The 24554-nt window shown below is 36.0% G+C and overlaps 2 protein-coding genes across 2 annotated transcripts; one reads left to right on the top strand and one right to left on the bottom strand.

The window, feature by feature from the left end:
* Window positions 1-407: 407 nt before the first annotated feature.
* On the top strand, window positions 408-18122 carry LOC139713486 (retinol dehydrogenase 8-like). The gene is made up of 6 exons (XM_071625214.1): window positions 408-672; window positions 4749-4928; window positions 5406-5501; window positions 5794-5926; window positions 7363-7582; window positions 18117-18122. The coding sequence occupies exons 1-6, from the start codon at window positions 408-410 to the stop codon at window positions 18120-18122; spliced, it is 900 nt and encodes a 299-aa protein (XP_071481315.1).
* Window positions 18123-18434: 312 nt separating this feature from the next.
* LOC139713485 (retinol dehydrogenase 8-like) lies at window positions 18435-23769 on the bottom strand. The gene is made up of 5 exons (XM_071625213.1): window positions 23505-23769; window positions 22365-22544; window positions 20323-20416; window positions 19221-19355; window positions 18435-18708 (listed from the first exon to the last, which is right to left on the bottom strand). The coding sequence occupies exons 1-5, from the start codon at window positions 23767-23769 to the stop codon at window positions 18435-18437; spliced, it is 948 nt and encodes a 315-aa protein (XP_071481314.1).
* Between the last annotated feature and the right edge of the window lie 785 nt (window positions 23770-24554).

The raw sequence follows: 24554 nt of genomic DNA, 5'->3' as shown, positions 1-24554 counted from the left end.
CAAAGTTTTTCTTTTTGTCTCAATTTCATTTTCGGTAAAGATATATTTCTTCTTTTTAGCATCGATACTTTGGAAAAAACAAAAGCAAAAGAATTTGAAGGGAATTACATTAATTAATGTGAGTTTTGGACCAGTTCAATTCCATTTTTGTTGCACACACAGCAAAGGACTCTAATTTTCAAAACCCCTTTCCTCATGAGTATGAGTTCTTCATATTCGGTGTTAATTGACAACGTCACGTCATGGTCATATCATAATCATGTATATACATAATAATATCATATACAGAAAGGTTATGACATTCAAACAAGAGCATTTTGCTGTTCTTTTATTGTTCTTCTTTTCATCAATTCAATGATGACGTACCATGCCAAATCCTTTTCTGCAGCCAATTCTGAGACTACGCGATGGCGCAAAAAGTGATGCTCATCACTGGCTGTTCGTCGGGCATCGGGCTGAACATGGCGGTGCGATTCGCGAAGGATGCGGCCAAAAAGTATCTCGTCATCCCCACGATGAGAAACGTGAAGAAGAAGGGTCCCTTGGAGGAGGCGGCGGGCGGAGCCCTCGATGACACGCTTCACATCCGTCAGCTAGACGTGGTAGATGACACCTCAGTGGCAGAATCTGTGGAGACGGTTGTGAAAGACTACGGCCGCATCGATATTCTCAGTGAGTTCTTTATTAATACCACAACATTCTGTTGTACATCTTTTTCTTTCGCCATCACATAAGAGGGAAACCCTATAAAAACAAAAACAACGACAACCAGGTAATAGAAACGCCAGTTAAGTATTGCAGTTAGTAATATTGCTACTTAAATTTGAATATCAGACTCAGTGGCAGGGAGAATCAAAATATGGACTGTGTGTTCATAACGTGTTCTCTCGAGCGAACAAAATTTCCATTGAAAAGTTGCATTTTTAGAAAGAGAATGATGAAAGATTATGTTGGTGTTCTTTTTTACTGAGTAAGCGACGTGCAAACTGACAGAAGTACGCCCTAAATTTAAGATCGTAATCGCACAGCTATAATTCTCCCCATGCTTGCAAACTGTTACACACATCCTCTGAGTCCTAGCCTAAAACAAATGTGATTATCTTGAAACGATCACTCATGAACGTATACTTGAATAAATCGCTATTTCAACAAAGGATATGGCTGAAATGAATTATGATGATTTGCGCTTTCTTGCTAGCACATATCCGATTCTCAAATGATTTCACTGAAGAACAGAAAAGAAAAGAAATGAATGCTGCTTCCTTGTCTATTAATTATTAATGATGTTATTGGTAAGCAAAAGAATATGTCAACATTTCAAATTATGCGTGACGGTCAAACACTCTGTAACCCTAGGGATATAGCATGTTGTTTCAATGAGTATTTTGTTGCTATAGGTCCTAGTCAAGCTTCAAAAATAGATCCCACACAAACTGATTTTTCGCAGTATTTAGGTGCGTCAAATGATAAGTCATTATTTTTTAAACCAACAGATTATGGTGAGATTCTTGACATTGTTCACTCATTAAAATCAATTTATGCAACTGGTCATGATGAAATGAGTACGTATTTTTTAAAACAGATTATTGGTAGTATACTGACACCCTTAGTGTACATTTGTAATTTGTCACTCTCAACTGGTATATTTCCGAATGCATGTAAAATTGCTAAAGTTGTTCCATATATAAAAAAGATGACTCTTCTTTTGTATCAAATTACCGTCCTATTTCTATTCTTCCTAGTATTTCTAAGGTAATAGAAAGGCTTGTATATAACAGATTGTATGATTTTTTGACACAATATGATATATTTAACCAAGACCAGTATGGTTTCAGGAAATTTCATTCAACAGATATGGCACTAGCCCAATTATACGATAGAGTGTCGACTGCCTTAGCTGAACAAAAACATGTCATCGGTGTTTTCATGGACCTAAGCAAGGCATTCGACACTCTTGACCACACTATCCTCATACGTAAATTGCAGTCCTATGGTGTTCGTGGCATTCCACTTGAATGGTTTAAAGATTACTTGTTAAATAGAAAGCAATATGTGTACTATGAATCTGTTAACTCTGAAGTATTACCTATACAATGTGGAGTCCCACAAGGATCCATATTGGGACCGTTATTATTTCTAGTGTATGTAAATGATATTTCAAACTCATCTAAGTCACTGCAATATATCATGTTTGCTGATGACACCAATGTATTTTGTTCCAATTCTGATTTTCATTCGCTCCTAAGAACTCTTAACACTGAATTACCGAAATTATCTATGTGGTTTAAGAGTAATAGATTATCACTTAATCTGAAAAAGACAAATTTTATGTATTTCTATAACAAGAAGCACAATAATGAAATGCAACATTTAAATATTATGGTGGATGGTGTATTATTGGAACAAAAAGAGAGTATTAAATTCCTCGGAATATATATAGATGAAAATATGAAATGGAATGTTCATGTACAATATATCTCTGATAAAGTATCTCGTAATGTTGGTATACTTCAAAAGTTAAAGTATTATGTCCCTCAGAATATTTTATTTATATTATATAATTCATTGATATTATCGCATATTTCTTATTGCAACATTGTATGGGCAACATCAAAAAGCCACATTGATAGTATATTACTTTTGCAAAAGAAAGCAATACGTATATGCACCAACTCAGGTTATCGAGACCATTCAGATCCTTTATTCGCAGAATTAAGAACACTTAAGGTAAATGACATTAATTTTTTGCAAAACTCACTCTTTATGTTTCGCTTACATAATGGTCAGTTGCCATCTTCTTTTTACTCATTATTTCAATTAAATAAGGAAATACATTCTTATCCAACAAGACAATCTGATAAGTTTCACTTGTATAATCCCAAAACAGTGATGGCTCTGAAATCTGTCAGACACACCGGACCCGATGTTTGGAATTCTCTTCCTTCTGAAATTCGAAGTTTAAAGTCCACGTATTCTTTTAGGAAGGCTGTAAAAACGATGTTGTTATCTGAATATCAGTAATTCCATTGTCATTGTTATATACACGAAATTCTTTCGTACAAATATCGACACAATTAATCGATTATGTAATAATGATTATGTAACCGACCATGACCTGTATCAGCTGTCCACCTGTACCTCGTTGAAGAAATACTTTGTAATGTCTTGCTACTCAGTGATACAGGTGATTTTATTTTGTATAAACCTTTAGTGAAAGCAGACAAACCTCTCCCTTCCCTTTCTCCTTTCAACTATCCTATCTCTATGCAAGTCATCCCTCCCTCCTATTCTCCTTCCGATGTACATTATAATATTATGTTATGCTACGGGGGCTGCACGCAAATCAAGCTACGCTTATGCTGTAGCCCCTGTGTATTATTCATTGTAGTATGTTCTGTTGTACTTTTGCTGTACATTGTACACAGGCAATGAACAAGAAAATACTTGTATATATTATCATATTTATGTTTGTACATGAATGTGTATATGTACAATGATGATACAGAAACCAATAAACCAAATCAAACCAAATCAAAGTCTATGTATATAATTGTTGTTCATTGGGCGGAAGACGTGCAATCAAGCTGTTCTGCTTAGCATTGATTAAATAATCAATAAAGATAAAATCATTGCTCCAACTTCGTGATAGTTCAGTTGAATGAAAATGATAAAATTTACGTAATATACGCAATGACGCTACAGTTATCTCCCGCAGGAAACATGGTTGTTAACCATAAATGATCTTGTGCAAACATGCGGGCAGAGGTGCAGCTATAGATTGATTGATTGTTTGTTTGTTTTTTCAGGACTCAACTGCTTTGCAACAAGTACTTTCTCCTTGTAGACATCAGTCAATTACCACTTCTGAGTCAAACTTGCATGATTATGTTGAGTTCGCGTCAGACATTCGGGCAAAGGTGCGATTTTAGATTGATTAGTTTTGAAAACTCAACTACCTTGTATGGCAAGTATTTTCCTTTGCACGAATCAATCAGTAACCACTTGTGAGTCAAACTTGCATAATTATATGTTTAGATCGTGTGGGAGATAATATCATAAATTTATGTGAAAAACGAAAGTCAGTGTTGATTGGAATTGCATTGAACTTGATAACAGCAAAGAAAGTGCCGTAAATGTTGTTTACAAATTCAAAGTACTTAGCACCATCTGGTCCAATGCTGCCATGACAGCTGTATTTTATAAAGCGAATGTATTTTCCTTTTTTCAGTCATCATAATAAATGTGCATTCGAAATTTTAATTCCTGGCTTTATGTCAGAGTATAAAGTGTTCCTAAGAAATTTACTCATATGATTTTTGTTTTCTGTTTTCTTTTATAACGACTAAATAGCCCCTACACAACTCCAATTCCAGTTAATTACAATGTCAAAAACATGAAAAAGAAAAGAAGATCCATGGCGTTTTTATGTGGCAAAGTTAATGCTGCTTTTTAGTGAATATTTTCCCCCAAGAAATGTGTATAAGTACAAATACATTCCTCCATAATTAATCCGTAGAAATGCCTATATTACATTCATAGCCCTATCATGCCACAGGGACTTTGAATAGCGTGTTCAACTCTACCACATCATAAGTACAAAACGATTACTTTATAGGTATTTAATTTATTCACAACATCATTTTTTTTTTGCTGTTTCATCGTTATATTTTTTTCAATTATGGCTTTCGAGAAAAATGCAGAATTTAAAGATAAAAACCACAATATTTCTCATGAATATATGTTTGAAGTCAACAACGCCGGGGTTGCATCACTCGCTCCATTAGAGGAAGCTTCATTGGACAACGTGCGCGCTGTCATGGACACCAACTTCTTCGGTACGGCCCGGATGATGCAGGCGGTGTTACCGCACATGAAAAGGCAGCGGTACGGTCACATCATCAACATGAGTTCCATCACAGGAGTAAATGGTACGTCACATGTGTGATGTGTATCCTCAAAATTTCAATTGTATCAATGTCTCAACGCAAACAGAACTAAAGGAAATGCAAGTAACAAAAGAAAATTGCCTGTGTAGATGGTTTTGATGACTTTGATTTAAATAGTTCAAGTTTCCAAATCCATATTGACAGTTACTCAAAGTCACCTGCAGAAAGTACGTATACATATACACGCTCATTATTACTCTGCTCACGCCATATCCCTTGACAAAAGCCAAACTTGAGAATTGAAAAATAAAGAATAAAATCAAAGAAAGACGACAGTAAATTGACGTTTGTCTGTGACATGCCAGCAGCTAGTTTGCAACATATCAAATGCATTCAAAGGATCAGATATCTTTCCCCATAACACTCACCTATACCAAGACAGATACATTACTTGTGGATTTTTCCTGAATTATATTTAGAAATTATGGTTTGTTCCTTTTTTGTATTGTTTTCTGGCAGGTTTTCCGTTCTACGATTTGTACACTGCTTCAAAACATGCCATAGATGGACTTACTGAAAGTATGGCTCCTCGAATGAAGGCACATAACATCAGGTGTGAGGTTGCCCATTGATTATCAGTTTTTGTAAGAGATATTGTATTATAATTATGGAATATATTTTTTGTATCTTCTCTTTGTCTTTAATTCGACTAGTTTAGAATTAGACTATTTATGCATGTCTGTGTATTGGATGTTATAATATTGTTTAATATATTTCAAAAGGTACAAATGAAATAAACAAGTACACATCTGTCCGAGTTGCTGTATATGATGTATAGTATACGGGGAAATTTGATGGCTTTGAAAATGTATTATATGAATAATTCAAACACGTCTTCTTGATAGAGTAACGTCAATCATCCCTGGACCTGTTGACTCTAAAATCAACGACAACATAGTGGAAGAAAGACGTTTACCTACGAGAGCCGCCTTCGACCTAATAACCTTACAACAAGCCAGGACCATCAACCCACATTTAAAGTAAGTCAGATTGTTTTCCCCGCACGGTATGTATATATATATATATATATATATATATATATATATATATATATACATACATATATATATATATATATATATATATTATATGACCCTGCACCTCAAAACAAACAAAAAGTCGCCAGACATGAATTTTTAGTTAAGACCATATTCTGAAAGACCAGACTTTAAGCTTTGAAATGATGTATAACTCAAATCAAATGGACTCTCCTAACTTATCTAAATACTGGAAAGAAAGCACAAACCCAGGAAAAGTGTGAACTGAGAAAAGAGGCTCTGAAGTACAGTGTCTATTCAAGCCCTTAATCTTTACCAAACCGTGCTGGCTGTGCGATGAATGGGACAAAAAACAGGAAGTAAACCACCAGAGTAACAACAATGAAAGGATTATCAGATTAAACTGAAATTAAGCATGCCTCATTAACACATTCTGTCCATAATTAATGCTCCTTTTCAAAGCAGTTGCACTATCCTTTCAAAAGTTATTAGAGTTGAAAGTGAATAGTGTGGACATGGTTTTTCAGAAAATTAATGAAAAAGGGATTCTAAAGACACACCTAATCACACTTTTTTACCAAAAATGTTCGAGATAAACTGCTAAAAAACACACTTTCCTGCCCGTTTTATGATACCAAATTTTAGCATAATGTAAAAGAAGACCCGCTCTTTCAGAAAATATGAAAAAGTCAAGTTCGGCTAGGTTGACCCATTTCACTTATTCTCAGTCCTCACGCAAAATCAGTGTGTGCGACTTTATGTTCGTTTTGAGGTGCACGGTAACATATATACATACATATTAGTTATATATATATATATATATATATATATATATATATATGATATCATTTATCATTGCACTTACATCATGAAGTCCAGTGTGCTTGTGTCCACGATGGCGCGTGTTGTACCTAAGTCTCATCCAAGTACTTTTATGAGTCTTGTTATACATGAAATTAAAGCGGAGGAGTAAGGGGATAATGTGATGTTATTTTCAAAAAATCGACATACATTGTATTAAAAATTGATGCCCTGACACCAAACTTCCTAAAAGCTAGTCTTTTGGTGGCCCGAGTTGGTGACCAAAATTCAAATTGAAATTTTAAACTTCCATTTATTTTGAGCCACTATTCATTTCTTTTCGGGCCGCCAGAATGTCATATTCAAAGCTTTTTGGACCCAAATTTGCCACTGGAGAAAAATGTTAGTTTCGAGCCCTGATATCTGTGTATTGATTATGTATATTACTTGAAAATAACTTTGCTTTCGTCATATCATTAACTTGAAAAATTTGATCTTCGAGAGAAAAAAAAAAGAAAGAATTGAAAGAAAGAATTGAAATAAGGATACCCAAAGTGCATGTCAATCATTCAGGGGGTGTTTTTAAGGATCCTGGTTTTTCATTTCTATCGGCATAGATACATCTTCGAGCAACTTATTCAAACGGCAGACGACGTCAGCGATGTCGTACAGGCGGTGATCGAAAAGGACGATATCGACGGGCCTCTGCGGGTCTTCACCAGCGAGTACGTGCGAAACATGGCGGCCATCAAGCGCTCGGACCTGGGCCGTAGTAACTGGATCCAGTACATCCGGTATATGGTTGAGAAGAAGCAAGATGAAGTACCGACTGCCCACGTACAGAATGATAAATCATTCAAAAAATTTCTGGCTATAATTAGGTAGATAATCCATGCTCTGCACATTTCCTTTCCGAGTGGACGGCAAGATATCAAATATAAGCAACTCCCTTTGTATAGGAGTCTTCCGGACCGGAACTTTCTTTCGTCATTTTTATGGTAATTCCGTTATACCTGGACAGTAACGTATCTGGGCCTGTATAAGAGTTTTACTATATGAATATGGGTGATGGTTTTTTGGACCTGAATTTCTACTTCATTGTTATACGTATTGTACGGAGAAATTCGTAGTAAACGTGTTATTACCGCACCCGTTATAACGGAATAGTAATATAGATGATTTTTAAACTACTGTATCATATCGACCATTATCGATATCTTGCGTACACACGTGACAGTCTTTGCTGTTTAATATTTCGTCACGCTCGAGTGGCTGAGCATCCGATTCCTACCAAAATTAGCCACAAAGTAAACTTCACAAAGTAGATTTCGGGAGTAGGCCTTAACAAGAAAAATTTGCGTTATTGATATCAAGAGAAAGTGTTTTACTTTTTCAGAATTATTTGGAAATGAGGGCGAAACTATGAAAGGCTATCTCTTAAAAAGATGTAACGAATCAAATCAAAAACGCATTCCACGCTCGCAGCACTGAATCAGCAATCAAATTCAAAATTCGGTAATTCGAATTCATTATTGGAGCATTCAAATTCATTATCGAAGCATTCGAAATCATTATCGAAGCATTTAAATTCACTATCGGAGCATTCAAATTCAAGAGATGAGCACGCATTTCAGCAATGAGCATTCAAATTCATGTCAAGCTGCTGACGACGGAATCTCGTCGGTCATTCAAATTCGTGAATAGGCAACCATGTTCCAAATAACTGCATTCAATTTAAAAGAGGTCCTGAATTTAGTTAATCTGGGGCCGTGTATGTGTGTCTTTTTCATTTATCTTTGAATATATTGGGGTTTGTGATGAAGATTATTTATTACGCAGTAGAGGTCCACCTGTTCATTGAAAAATTTGAACTACGGCGTCACGAAGAGGAATATACAGGCACATGTCCCTCGGATAGGACATAAAATGGAGGTCCCATGTGTGAGAGAGTCACAACTCATGCACGTAAAATATCCCACTTCATTTATTCATCGCAAAAAGTAGGGTGTTTAACCCAGTAAAGTGGTCCCACCTTACATCCAACTGGATCCCTAATGGAAGACCAGCTATTGCAGCTGAATATGGGCTATTCAGCCATCTTCATAGATTTAAAATGAAACAAACAAACAAACAAACAAACAAATAAACAAACAAACAAACATTAGGCACTGTATAGGCCTACATACGAGCATAACACGGAAGGTTGATTGACACCTTCGGGGGAAAAAACAATTTCGACTACACTGAAACTGATAACATGAGCATTATACGTAATATTGTTTGTTGTTTATTGCTATCTTATTGGTTTGCTTTTGCGGAATATGTGAGATCATTGTGTGTCAATTTGTCTTTAAACTGATGCATTGTCATTATGTGGTTAATATTGGGGCGTTGTCAGCATGCAATATCATCAAGAAATATGATTAGACTACCGTTGTGTTGTTTGGATGCACTGCTGATAGGACTTTACAAGTTAAATTTATTTAGATGAAAAACATAGAATATGAACAGACAACTATGTAGAGCTATTAAGCAATCATAGTTACACTATATGCAAGCCTTCATTGGTTGTGCATGCCCTTTCTCCTTTCTTAAAAAGAGTCTACTCCATTTTCCTCGTTAAATTGATTGCACGAAGTAGGAACTTGATGGCCTGAAAATGAAATTGAACGCTCCAAACAAGCTCATCGGGACTATCACATCACTATCGCGTGAATTTGAATGCACGAGTAGGAAATGCAACGCTCGCATTTGGAAATTTAACGCCCAAGCGTGAGTTTGATTTGACGAAAACGAAATAGAACTTCCATAAATGAAATTGATCGGTCGGATTCTGAATTTGAAAGCCCGAATATTTTCGTGTGCGTGCGCTGTGTGAATTTGAATGCACATTAATGAATTAGAATGACCAAAGTATGAAATTGACCAGGAAAACCCTAAATTCAAGCTGTAAAATACATCAGGCGAAACGTAGGATAAGAGACACATAGAATTCAAACGAGAATATCATTATAAATGTTTATCACGATATTTGTCAGCGTTTGTTTTTACTTGGTTTGTTTTTCTCCGTGTTCTTGCTACTCAAATTATCGTGGATGATGACTGTAGAATTATACTGTCCGAATATGACAGAAGCATTAATGTGCTACTTGCGAGATCCGATGATTTCCATGACTACGTTTTAATGCGTTTACAATCGATTTTCCCGCAAGCAGTGCGATTATACCAAGAGGTGTAATGAAATTTAAATCCTGCGAGGAAATGAAAATAAATATAGATGACTGAATGAATACAATCAATAAACTGACGTTGCATTAATGACGGAATGAAATGGCTGTTTGTCAGTCATTGTCAACACCTTTCATGTCCTTTTCAATTTACGAATAGATATCAGCTAAAGCTGACTCAACAACATTCTTTCTTAATGATAGTTCTTGTTGAAGGGGGGGGGGGGGGGGACTACATAGCTTTGATTATAACAGTATGTTAAAATACAGAGTCTGCCAGAGATTAAAGTTTATGAACGTATACCAAGCATTATCCTGCGTAGCGAAAAGAAGCTAAAGTAGTAATATAGGTATTCCCGGTCAATTTCAATATACTTTTGTCATTCAAATTCATTAATGTGCATTCAATTTCACACAGCGCACGCACGCGGAAATAGTCGGGCATTCAAATTCAGAATCCGAACGATCAATTTCATTAATGTGCTTTCTATTTCGTTTTCGTGAAATCAAATTCACGATCGGGCATTCAAATTCAAAATGCGAGCACCGACTTTCCTACTCGTGCATTCAAATTCATGCGATAGTCATGTTATAGTCCCATCGAGCTTGTTTGGAGCATTCAATTTCATTTTTAGGCGATCAAGTTCCTACTTCTTGCAATCAATTTAAGGAGGAAAATGGAGCAGACTTTTAAGAAAGGAAAAAGGGCCAACACAACAAAATGAAGGCTTGCATATAGTGTAATTATGATTGTTTACAGTTTCTACATTGTTCTCTGTTCATGTATTCTTAGTTTTTCATCTCAATAAATTTTAAATCGTAATGTCCAATCTCCAGTGCATCCAAACAACACAACGACAATTTAATCATATTTCGTGATGATACTGCATGCTGAAAACGCCCCCACACCAACCACATAATCATGATAATGACAATTCATCAGTTTAAAGACAAACTGACACACAGTGATCCCACATAGTCCCGCAAAAGTAAACCAATAAGACAGCAATACACAACAAGCAAGACGTATAAAATGTTCATGTATCAGTTTCAATATAGTCGAAATGGTGTGGGGGGGGGGGGGGGGGTTCCTGGAAGGTGTCAACTAACCCTCCGTATTAAGCTCGTCTGTAGGCCTAAATACAGTGCCTAATGTTTGTGTGTTGTTTTATTTTCCATCAAAGAAGATGACTGGATAACCCATATTCAGCTGCAAAAGCTGGTCTTCCATATGGGGTCTAGTTGGATGTAAGCCTTTGCACCCTGCTCTTTGCGATGAATAGATGAAGTGGGATCTTTTACGTGCATGAGTTGTGACTCTCTCACACATAGGACCTCCATTTTATGTCCAATCCGAAGGACATATGCCTGTATATTCATTTTCGCTAAGCATGAGTTCAAAATTTTCAATGAACAGGTGGACCTCTACTGCAAAATAAATAATAATCATAGATAATCCCAATATATTCAAAGCCAAATGAAAAACACATGCATACACGGCCCAAAACTAACTAAATTCAGGACTTATTTTAAATTGAATGCAGTTATTTGGAATATGGTTGCCTATTCACGAATTTGAATGACCGACGAGATTCCGTCGCCAGCTTGACATGAATTTGAATGCTCATTGCTGAAACGCGTGCTCCTCTCTTAAATTTGAATGCTCCGATAGTGAATTTGAATGTTCCGATAGTGAATTTGAATGTTCTGATAGTGAATTCGAATGACCGGATTTTGAATTTGATTACTGATTCAGTGCTGCGAGCGTGGAATGCGTGAAATCGAATGCTCGGAATAGGAACTTGAATGACAAAAGTATGAAATTGACCGGGAAAACCTATAATAGAACCTATACATCAATGACAAGTCCATCTTCATAATATGACATAAGGATTGAGAGAATGCATCAATATTAGTAGAACACATCAGTGAAAGTTTGAGGAAAATTGGACAATCCGTTCAAAAGTTGTGAATTTTGAAGTGTCAGTGCTACCATCACTGGATGAGAAGATTCCACTATGGCTTTTGATATCACAAGAGTAGAATGATACAAAGAAAGTACAAAGAAAATTCAACATATTTTCGCTTTTCTTACATTATATAATTATAATGGAGCACTTGACATGCCGCCTTCAGAGGGCAGAGGGAATAATATTAAACTTCACATAATTTACATATGTCAATAACGAGTAGAGGGAATGTGCACTCCCCCACCCCCCCCCCCCCAAAAAAATGAAATTTTATGGAATTCTCTTTATGATTTCCTTATATCGTTCTACGCATGTGACATTATACATTGCAGTCGCCTTCTCATCCAGCAGTGACTGTGCAGAAACTTTAACAATTCATAACTTTTGAACGGATTATTAAATGTTCGCAAACAGTCATGTGTTTTTACTGTAGGTTTTCCCGGTCAATTTCATACTTTTGTCATTCAAGTTCCTATGTCCGAGCATTCGATTTCACGCATTCCACGCTCGCAGCAGCTGAATCAGCAATCAAATTCAAAATCCGGTCATTCGAATTCACTATCCGAGCATTCAAATTCACTGTCGGAGCATTCAAATTCACTATCAGAACATTCAAATTCACTATCGGAACATTCAAATTCACTATCGGAGCATTCAAATTTAAGAGAGGAGCACGCATTTCATCAATGAGCATTCAAATTCATGTCAAGCTGGCGACGGAATCTCGTCGGTCATTCAAATTCGTGAATAGGCAACCATGTTCCAAATAACTGCATTCAATTTAAAAGAAGTCCTGAATTTACTTAGTTTGGGGCCGTGTATGCACGTGTTTTCTCATTTGGCTTTGAATATATTGGGATTTATGATGATTATTTATTTTGCAGTAGAGGTCCACCTGTTCATTGACAATTTTTAACTCGCGCTCAGCAAAAAGGAATATACAGGCACATGTCCCTCGGATTGGACATAAAATGGAGGTTCCATGTGTGAGAGAGTCACAACGCATGCACGTAAAAGATCCCACTTCATTTATTCACCGCAGAGAGCAGAACATCCAACTGGACCCCTGGAAGACCAGCTATTGCAGCTGAATATGGGTTATCCAGCCATCTTTTTTGATGGAAAATGAAACAAACAAACAAACATTAGGCACTGTATAGACCTACAGACGAGCATGATACGGAGGGTTGGTTGACACTTTCGAAGAAAAAAAAAACAATTTCGACTATAATTATTGACACTGATACATGAACATTTTATACGTCTTGTTTGTTGTGTATTGCTGTCTTATTAATTCACTTTTGCGGGATTATATGAGATCATTGTGTGTCAGTTTGTCTTTGATGAATTGTCATTATGGGATTGGTGTTGGGACGTTGACAGCATGCAGTATCATCAAGAAATATGATTGAATTGCCGTTGTGTTGTTTGGATGCACTACTAATTGGACATCACAATTTGAAATTTATTGAGATAAAAAAACAAAGAGTACATGAACAGAGAACAATGGTAGAACCCGTAAACAATCATAATTACACTATATGCAAGCCTTCATTGGTTGTGTTGGCCCTTTTTCCTTTCTTAAAAGTCTACTCCATTTTCCTCGTTTGCACGAAGTAGGAACTTGATCGCCTAAAAATGAATGTGAACGCTCCAAACAAGCTCATTGGGACTAGCACGTGACAATCGCATGAATTTGAATGCCCGAGTAGGAAAGTCGGTGCTCGCATTTTGAAATTGAATGCCCAATCGTGAATTTGATTTCATGAAAACGAAACAGAACGCCCATAAATGAAATTGATCGCTCGGATTCTGAATTTGAATGCCCGAATATTTTCGCGTGCGTGCGCTGCGTGAATTTGATTGCACATTAATGAATTTGAGTGACAAAAGTATGAAATTGACCGGGAAAACCTATATTAAAATTGCTGCATTTACTGAAACCTTATGTATATGAAGGTGAGCTTGTCGTTTAAAATTCTTACTTGGTGGCACATTTAGTCTCGGCGTTCACGGTATCATTGTGATGAGGTTGACATTCCTAAATCCAATGATACGGCTATAACGATAAGATGACAGATTGTCTTATCCAGGTATCAATATTACAGAATTCCACATACAAATATTTAAGCTGATACGTGTTGATGTACAATACAAAGGAGGAGGCCTATAACCCCCCCCCCCCTCTCTCTCTCTCTCTCTCTCTCTTCTTCTTCTTCTTCTTCTTCTTCTTCTTTTTCTTCCTCGTTGATGTTCTATTTATCATGATTTGATTAATTCCTCTGATCAGTAGTGTTTATAACGACGGGATATCTTTTTTTTAACGGATTCACTTTGATATGTCAGCTGAGTAGTCATATACGCAATGCTATATTCAAGAGGTTGAACGCTGGCAGTCTTAGGCGTAAATTAATCATATTTACGATGCCCTTTTCATTAAAGAAAGATAAAAAAAATTATATCCAAACTGTTCCAAAACCTATTCGGCTTGAATATCTTATTAAATTATTTTTAGAGTCAAGAACACGTTGATGACAACAAGTTTTGTTATGAGATTTTGAGCATTCTCAGCCATACAGTAGCAGTAAATGCATCAAAAATATCTCCCTTTGCCATTTGATTTCGTCACGAAAGATGACGAATAAAAATAAATAATGTCTTGCTTTGCGAAGTCAAATTATAAGAAGTGTAAGGTCAATTTAAAGCAAAAGCAATGACGTTATTTCCGTATACAAGCCAGCATGCTGTAATAGTTCATGAATATAAATACGATGCATAATGATTTTCGGGTTCTTTTTTATTTGTTGATTTTATTGTCGAAACAGTCAATTCCTGAGCTGTCTTGCGGATAATAGTGTCGGATAAAGAGATGGTACGAAGTTATAAATATACATATAGTGGTCAAGTTAGAGTGAAAACAGAGGGAATAAGCGGCATCAAATATTGGCAAAACCAGATCAGTCCAGCACAATAAAACGATATGTTACACGAAGAAATTCACTTCTAATCTGAAAAAAAAAACCTATTCGTGATATGTATGCTCTTATGCATCATCATGTATATGCAACTTGATACTTATTCATTTTATTTGTTTTCAGTTTTCGCGTTGCATAATGACATTAAATGTCAGATGCATGAAACCCATGCACTTTGTGATACGAATAATTATGAATTCATGCGTGTGTGTGTGTGTGTGTGTGTGTGCGAGAGAAAGAGAGGGAGGAGGTTCGTTCTTTTCTTTCGACGTATGTGCGCAATTAAATCAAAAGCATGACATTTCTGCGGTTAGAATGTATGTAAAAGGAACACTAAACACACACACATGGTAATATATTCACTGTATATATATATATATATATATATATATATAGTATACATGTTTTATATTTGCTGCGCGTATTGGCAGTACTAAAAAATAGCAATAATAATGTCACTATAGAGGAATGCAAAAAAATGCCAGTTGCCTTGATTTAAATTCAAAAATTTGAATTTAAATCAAGGCAATTGGCATTTATTGCATTCCTCTATTGTGACATTATAATTTCTATATAGTTTTGTATACTTCATGAGACCATTATAACATCAAACCCCCTGTCAGGCGTAATTTCTCCCTATAATTTGGTACACGCTAAAATTGTGGAAAGGAGTACGCTCTTCAATTGAACAGTTAATCATAAGAACAATGAAGAGTCCACAGCTCAAATTCTCGGAATGCTTCACCGCATCACTTTGTTTCCATGTTTATTATATACAATTACAACACAATACACTGCAGTCAAATAATTGCATCCGAAGACAGAATTAATGAGTTCACAAATACTATACAGTAGTCATAAGGTCTCATTTACAGATCATAGTGTATTTGCAACAAGATCACAAAGCGAGGGATATTAGTCATAGCCCAGTGAAACATTGGCATGTACGAACAAAGTATATCACAACATTATCATTGAGCCAGATCCATTAGATTTAAATACAATTAACCCGACAATTCATGATGCAAGTGAATACAATGGAAGTACATATATTTAAAGAAACCAAACTAAATTAAATGTTTCGTCTACTAAATGTTTCGTCTACTACACCTGTGACAAGGGAGAGAGAGAGAAAGAAAAACTGAGAAAGCAAGAAAGATAGAGAAAGAGAAAAATAACTAACACATAACCGAAAATCAGACACTAAAATGATATTATGGCCTGTTATTAAAAGGCGGTTTGGTCATAACTGCATAGCTTACAATAAATAAAGGTATCGATTTTACCACTTTTGAAACTAGACGTCAATGCTTTTAAGCATTTTGCGAAAAAAAAACCATATAGACGCTTTACAGATTTAAGATTTGTAGCAATTTATGCTACTGCTTTTTCCTCTGTAGTACAACGACGACGACAACAACAACAACAACAACAACAACAACAACAACAAAGAAACAGACGCATTAATAGATTATAATATTAGCAACGAATTGGTGTCAACTCAATTCAAAACGCTTAAAGATAGCATTGGAATAAACCATACTGGAATTAATAATTGTTTTCATGGGGATACTTGTGACTGCGCAAAAAAAAAAAGTCTCATGTTAAGAATATCTTTCATGGACATGATGGACCAAAATATATCATATTTGTTGACCTAGTTCCGAATTCCCTTTTTAGTTTGTCTTAACTGGGAGTGCAATGTTTTCTCTACCTTTACTGTCAAAATTATCTTAAAATTAAAAATTAAACCGAAATCGAGCAGTTTTTTCAAGACAACATCTGTTCGGACAGACGATATTTTCACTGTGACATAGAATATCATGGATACTCCTGTACAGCGTGACTCTAATTTTTGGATCGTCTTTTCCCCATTTTCAATGAAACTGAACCTCCAAGCTCTTTCTTATTTTAGTCACCCTTTTTTAATGGGTAAGAATGGTCCAATTTTAACAAGTTAGGCCTTATACATAATTTTGAAGCGTAGAGCTTATCCTTTTAATTTTGTTGGCCTCCTTTTGGGGTTTCGAGTCGGGCGGTCACATTTATGAATAGATATTTGATAGAGGCGTCGTGATAATCAAATCTTAATGTTTTAATGAGTGTTTAGTCCTTTCGTTTTCTTTGTAATTGTGTCTGCGTATCCCTGTCTTTCAACATCTTTACGGAGCTCGGTCAGCAACAAACGTTTCATATGTCGTGCGTTTGTGATTGCTAATTCATTGCAAGTATAAGTCCTTGTCCGCGGGCTCTCGGTTTCTTTTTCTGGTATAATCGTCAAGATTTTAGGGGTACGGTTTTCACCAGGGGTAATAACCAGCAATGACTTCTCGACGCTCCCTCCCTCCGCAAGATTGACAAGCATCGGCCATAATATAAGTAGGGGAAGTGTGGGAGAGTTGAGCCACTTTTTACATTAAGTGATACTGTTCCATAACTATGCATAATTTATGCATTATTCGTTCGCAGGTGTAAACTACAACTAGTCAGGCATGATATGATTGCCCAAAAAGACATCTGGCACAAACGATTTGGGGGTGACACTTCAACAAAACAAAATGGCTCAACTCTCCCTGGATGTGGTGAGAGTTGAGCCACGGGGTTGGGAGAGTTGAGCCATTACTCTTTAGGCCCTACATATCATATTAATTGCAGTTCAAGCTTATGAAGAAATATGACTATATGGAAACCTTAAAGGACAGATGGTGTAATGGTAACAGAGAAGGTGGGGCGTCTGTTCGACTTAGGGTCATCTGATGGATAATGTGGATGTTGTTGGGATCCACCAACGATCACATGATCAGGATTTCTAGATGCACCTTTAGTGGATTTGTGTGATTTATGAGGAAGAAGAAACGGCCCTTAGGTCTTCACCCCTAGCAACACTTACCACATACCTTTCCAATATCCCTCACCTCATCCAATTGAAGACCCCTTTCTTTGACTAAAAATGACACCCATTGAGCCACTTGAAGGGAGGGTTGAGCCACTCGGAGGCTGAGCCATTGGAATATAGGTTTAGCCATGTCACAACTCTCCCTTAACGCGTTGGCTCAATTCTCCCCTCAGCCGCCATTTAAACTAATCCTCAAAGCCTATGAAAGTGACTGCACCAAACCTGTTGAAATTTGCTGAAAGAAACAAGTGATTTAAAGACTATCTGCTACTCTAACTGATTCGCAATTATCCTCTACCACAGGTGTGAGAGAAAACCACATATCTAACAAGTAAATATTCACTTTTGGTGACTAAAAATGGTTTATCTTCAACTATTTTGTCATGCTTCATCTCACGTGGCTGCCTCGTACACTGGTATATAGTTAATCATAGGCATGAACAAGAAATGGCATCAGCTGACTACTGCCAGTTACTATGAAGATGTGAGGTGGCCTGGATCAACTCTCCCAGTGGCTCAACTCTCCCACACTTCCCCTAACCATGTATCTCCTAGAAAACGCGATTCCCGTTCGTTTCAAACAATGATCTATGGTATCTCTGGCAATCGTAATCACTGGTCTTAATACCTCCGACTCTGATTCGCATACGTAAAGTTCTTCTCCCATGTTTTATGGTCATCCGGGGTTTCGTGCTGTGGTTTGTCCACTAAATACCGAATGTACTCCACCCAGTTCATCCCGTCCAGGTCGGAGTTCTTTATCTGCGATATGCCAAGCGAGTAGTCACTGGTGAAAATCTTGGGAGGAATGTCGACATCGTTCTTGTCCAAGAGCTCCGCGGTGATGTCGGCAACTTCCTCGGCACTTTGAATCACGGGCGGTGCAAAATGAAACCTGCATGAAATAAAATCAGATTTGAATATTTCACCCTTTTTTGGCGATAAGGAAAATAATAATAATAATAACCATAATAATCATAATGATTCTAATAACAATAATAACAATGATAATAACAGTAAGAGTAACAATGATAATAACAATGGCAATAGTAACACTACTGCCACTTAAAACAATTCACATCTATTAAGCACAGTTTTCAGAGTACGCTTTTGATGAATTTTTTTTTTCGTTGTTGGTTTTTATCAATGTTAGGCGAAGTTTGCATTAGTGCATAACGTATAACGTGAGCAACCATTATAGCCGGCCCCTGAAAAAAAAAAAGATCAATGCAAAATATTGTACGAGTAAAAGGATAAATGAATCAATGATTGAGAAGTTGACACATTTTAGTTACTCAATATATAAATAAATTAGGTTGGTACAAAAAAAAAAAAAAAACTTACATGCAGAAATGGATACATATTACGAACAAGAAAAAAGAGCTTCATATATATAGGGACACTTACTTCTGATGAGTCAAAATGTTCTTAAGTTGTCGTTTAGTGATCGGGTCAACTGTGGATTTGTCTGGGATGCGGTTTCCATCAACGATATTGGTATTGATGTTCGTCTCTACAGGACCCGGCACTATGGTACAAACTCTAAAAAAAAAAAAAAAAAAACAGACAGCAAATAAAAAAAAAGTAGAAAATGATTTTTAAAAAAATGCAGATAACATTTCTGCTGGCAACCTTGGACCAAATACATAAACGTTGCCCCGTTTACTGATCATGGACAATTTGACCATTCATTACTCGGATTCGTAAATCTTGGAAATTTTCAATGCAATAAAAATCAATTGTCTTGCATTATTTCTTGCGTTTTGTGACGTGTTTCTTTAAGAAAAACGAATGGTAGTTCAATCATCGTGTCCATCGTGCATCTTTGTAAACAAGTATAGTTTCATTAGAATCTTTCGAGTGGTTCACAGTATAAAAGCATGCTTTTTATTGGACATCTCAATTCTTTTTTTCTCTAAATATAAGTTTGTATTTTGCCGGTATGCACGCATATGTTTATTTATTAACTGTTATTTATCCTTTGAACAGTTGAATGTATGCCTGTGTTATAATTCGTGCTTAATTCTGTGTTATGTTTTGCTGAAAAAAAATAAAATAAATGAATTGAATTGAATTATATGTGATTCATTATTTTAAAAATGTTGAAATTTGAAGTTTGAAAATAATTTGTCTGACTATAGAGACACACACACAAAAAAAAAAGATTTGAAAAAAACATCATGTATTTGATCTCCTGCTTTCTGGAAGCAATGTAGCTGATTACGGACATCAGGACCATATGACACACCAATAGAACACAAATGCATCATGGTGAGAAAGAGTTACCATTGCATTAGACATTAAAGAGTACACGTTATTTAAAATAATATATTAATGAATGAACAAATACATATGTAACTTGCTAAAGAATTTAATACACAAATGCATAGATAAATGAATGAATAAAAAGTAGATGAAGAAGTAACGAAATTAATGAATAAACACATAATGAAATAAATGTATCAATTCTAAAGGCACCAAAAAGTGCAGGAGATATGCTAATGTATACCTGATATTGTGAGCCTTCAGTCTGCATGCCAACGCTTCTGTTATGCCCTCAATTGCGAACTTGGATGCAGAGTAGGCATCGTACAGGGGATAGCCTTAGAGAAACAATTTAGATTTAAGCCGATAATTTGGAAATTTATGTTTTCCGGTACCAAAAAAAAAAAAATAAATAAATAAATGGTAAGACAGAGAGTAAAGATTACAATAATAATAATGATAATAATAATAATAATAATAATAATAATAATAATAATAATAATTGTAATAATAATGAACAATAATAGAAAATACTTTTATAGCGCTTAACGCTCACGTTTCTTAGCGCATTAATACTGATTGACAAAATATTACATTAAAATACGGCATTATGTACATGTAATAATAACATTTTAAAAAAATATGAAAATTAGATGAAGGCAAAGAAAGATTTTCAACTACGGAGCGATACATTAAAGGACAAGTTCACCTTCATAGACATGTGGGTTGAGTGAATGCAGCAATATTAGTAGAACACATCAGTGAGAGTTTGAGCAAAATCGGACAATCCGTTAAAAAGTTATGCATTTTTGAAGTTTCTGCTCAGTCACGGCTGGATGAAAAGACTACTATAGCTTGTGATGTCACATGAGTACAACGATATAAAGAAAGAATAAAGAAAATTCAACATATTTCCATTTTTCTCGCATAACAAAAGAACACTCGACTTTTCTCTTTCAGAAGTTAGGGGGAATAATATTACCCTTAACATACGTCAGTAGCAAGTCAAAGAAATGTGCACTTTATTCAAAAAGTAAAGTTTTGCGAAACTCTCTTTTTATTTTCCTTATATAGTTGTACGCAAGCGACATCATACACTGTACTAGTCTTCTCTTCCAGCAGTGACTGCGCAGATACTGAAAATATTCGTAACTTTTGAACGGATTGTTCAATTTTCCTCAAACTTTCACTGATGTGTTCTACTAATATTGCTGCATTCTCTCAATCCTTATGTATATGAAGGTGGACTTGTCCTTTAACAACCAGGCTGTTTCATTCAGATTTAGCACCAGTTGCAATCGATCGAAAACTGCGTTTTATAACAACTTTGCGATTGATCGCAAGTAACGCTCAATCCACAGAATGTTATGCCTGACTTTTCTTGAAATCAAGCGTAAATGTCTCTATGAACAGGACTTACGCTTGATATTGAACTTACGCTTCAACGAGCAAATTGCTCAATTAATCGAGCGTATGATCGATCGCAACTCGATCGCAAATAACTGAACAAATATCTTCCCTTTACAGCAAGTACCACATTCAGTTTCATTTCATGATTTCTATCAGATTCTTATTAGTTATAGTGATTAGTATATTATCAACAGCGGATAAGTTGACATTGTCAGAAAAGATAATTGCAAACCTCCCCCCCCCCCCCCCCCAAAAAAAAAAAAAAAAAATCAAATGGAAAGTAACGAACACGGGGATAAATTTCTCAATCTTGAAAGTCCGTGAGTCAAAATATTACAATCTGTTTCAGGAAACTTGACCAGTGTAAACAGTTCTGCATGGAAACAAGCTAGAGGAAGATATTAACAGCTGCAATGAAAGAGATTGAGGCCTCTAAATTCATTACCAAACAAAATAATCACAAGAAAAGGAAATTACATTGCTCGAATACATGATTATGTGTTCTTACATAAAATGGGCAATCAGTTCGACCGTTTCGTTAACAAGATGATAATTTCGTTAACGACATTTTCATTCAGTTACACAATTTTTGTCATTTCGTTACAAAATAATCACTTCATCGACGAAGTGACCGATTTCGTAACGAAATATTCCACTCGACACTTGGCGCTCCATGGTTTTTGTCCATGGTTTAAACCATGGTGTCATTTGTACCACCTTCGTGAATTCGGGCCTTTAACACGTATACATTAAATGTATTGACAAAGGCAATAATTGCTGATTGGCCCAGACAACGACACAGCATTATGTAAGCTCTCCAAAGTCCCTGGCACAGAAAAGGTTAAACGGTATGTCACGTGAGGAACGTTAACCTACCGCCAATGCCCGAAACTGACGAGGTGCTGATAATGTGGCCGGTCTTCTGTTCTTTCATGTGAGGGAGAACAGCCTGCAACATCCGGGCCATCCCGAAGAAGTTCGTATCGAACAGCTCTTTCATGTCTTCGATCGGCATGTACTCCATTGGTTGGAATGAGGCGATTCCAGCGTTATTAACTGCACGGGAAAATGTACACACGCATGTACATGCTTACAAACACATAGTCGTGCACACTGTACACACAGTAACGCATGAAGAGTTTGATGGCAAGACGAGGTAACTCCATTTTTCATATTTTTCATATTTACAATTACAGTTGCTCGAAAAAAAGAGAGAAAATGATCGGAAAATGCGGAAAATTCTGAAACATATCTTCATAAGTATTCATTTTTATGCGATGTAACACGTAAGTATCGCTAGAAAGATTTAGTTTTGCTCTATACCTGGTGACTGATTTACATTAACATGTATAAAAATTTAGCTTAAACGGTTTTCCGATCAAAATCTTCATATATTTCATACATTCAATTAAGTATACAATTTATTCACCAATTTCATTATCGAAGTATACTGTGTAACCTAGTTTATTCATTTCCTTCACTCATTTTCTTTTACCTGTTCTTTTCTTTACATCATGTCGCTTTGACTTTTCTACTTTCATCTATGGAAATAATCGCTCCGGTGTCAATAGTCTGCTTTCTTGTGTGTTCAGACAATCTAGCATTTGATCCACTAAAGAACATTAATGATAAAAGACGCCCTCCAAGGACAGGTACAAATGATCCAAGATAAACAATGATTTTTTTCTGACACTTTTATAACATAAAATAGTTACATGAATAATTTTAGAATAGAAGGCAGCAGTTGATACAACAACTTCCAGGACGAAAATGTTGGAAGACGTTTTTTTTTTTTTTTTTTTTTTTTTTTTTGCTTGACAGATTTAAGTTTGGAATAATTTACGATAGCTTGTACATTGTAGATCCGATTGGATGTGATCTGCAGCCTAATACTCATGCCAAATTCATTCTATTGCAGTTGAGTGTAATGGCTTAAGACAAAGAACTAGATTAGGTCTATAACCATTGATTGTCTCTTCAGATGCTGGAGAGTAGTATCTTAAGAGCTGTGCTTACTTAGAACATCGATTCGGCCAAATTTGTTCACTACATTGTCAACAGCATCCTGGACGGACTTCTCGCATTGGACGTCACATTTCTCAATGTACATTGTGTCGTTGAGGGTGCTACCGGCAGCTTCTTCCAACGGCTTGCGCTTCTCGAGGTTGCGCATCGTTGGAATCACCAGATACTTCTTCGCTGCGTCTTTGGCCAATTTTACAGCCATAGTTTGGCCAATGCCCGAAGAGCAGCCGGTGATTAAAACAACTCTTTGAGCCATATTTGTTGGCGATGGGCGACTCCTGTTGATGTTGGGAACCTGTGTTGTGTATGTGAAAGAGTTAAAGACAATGAATGATTCCGCATAATTGTTTCTTTATCGATTAGTTACACTCTGGTTGAAGTTAGCTTCGAACATTATTTTAAAGAGTTTAAATGCAAAAGCAGATATATCCATTTTTATAAGTCTGATATATATTATATGAGATTCAATCTGCTGAAAGACAAAGAAAACAATAAAATTTAATATGTCATAACTTTAAGGTTATTTTCAAATATATATATCTGGTTAGGTAGAGAATGCCGTACCATTGAAAATGTTCTACATTTCTCTCTATTTAATGACGATCTTGTTAAAAAGAAAAAATGATGAAAAGTCCCTTTTTCCTTACCTGCAAATATCATATCTGGTCATTTTATTTTAGACGAGAAATTACACCAAAAACAGCTCCGGTAGTTTATACGTGTAAAAATAAAAAATAAAAAACGGAATTGAAAGAACAAGAGATATGGAATAAATGTGCCCCCCCCCCCCCTCAATAAAAGTAAAGATAGTAGTGCGAAGCGTATAAGTAGACGCGTATCTTTCCAAATGATGTACATTAGGGAACATACTTCTCATACTTACTCAAATGGATCGCATTTCTTATCTCGTTAAGCATATCAAAGACTATATTTGCGTGCAATCTGGAAGTCTGAAATAATGTGAAGACAAACATGTGTAACGTGTAGCAGGTATGCCAAGGATTGTGAATATCATCTTCCTAGTTTGATGTACCATGTACG

This window comes from Diadema antillarum, unplaced genomic scaffold, assembly GCF_040938485.1.
Source record: "Diadema antillarum isolate AM-2024a unplaced genomic scaffold, OU_Dant_1.0 seq00001984_RagTag, whole genome shotgun sequence".
Taxonomy (NCBI): domain Eukaryota; kingdom Metazoa; phylum Echinodermata; class Echinoidea; order Diadematoida; family Diadematidae; genus Diadema; species Diadema antillarum.
Note: the sequence above shows the minus strand (reverse complement) of the source record. Positions and strands in the feature narration are given on the sequence as shown.

What these genes read in the sequence shown, in the direction of transcription:
- LOC139713486 (XM_071625214.1), top strand. Translation starts at nt 408, where the DNA reads ATGGCGCAAAAAGTGATGCTCATCACTGGCTGTTCGTCGGGCATCGGG. An exon ending in TTCCATCACAGGAGTAAATG is followed by an intron (nt 4,929 to 5,405) that starts GTACGTCACATG and finishes GTTTTCTGGCAG; the next exon opens with GTTTTCCGTTCTACGATTTG. An exon ending in ACCATCAACCCACATTTAAA is followed by an intron (nt 5,927 to 7,362) that starts GTAAGTCAGATT and finishes CTATCGGCATAG; the next exon opens with ATACATCTTCGAGCAACTTA.
- LOC139713485 (XM_071625213.1), bottom strand. Translation starts at nt 23,769, where the DNA reads ATGGCTCAAAGAGTTGTTTTAATCACCGGCTGCTCTTCGGGCATTGGC. An exon ending in TGGCCGAATCGATGTTCTAA is followed by an intron (nt 22,545 to 23,504) that starts GTAAGCACAGCT and finishes TTTCCCGTGCAG; the next exon opens with TTAATAACGCTGGAATCGCC. An exon ending in CTGAAGGCTCACAATATCAG is followed by an intron (nt 19,356 to 20,322) that starts GTATACATTAGC and finishes TTTTTTTTTTAG; the next exon opens with AGTTTGTACCATAGTGCCGG.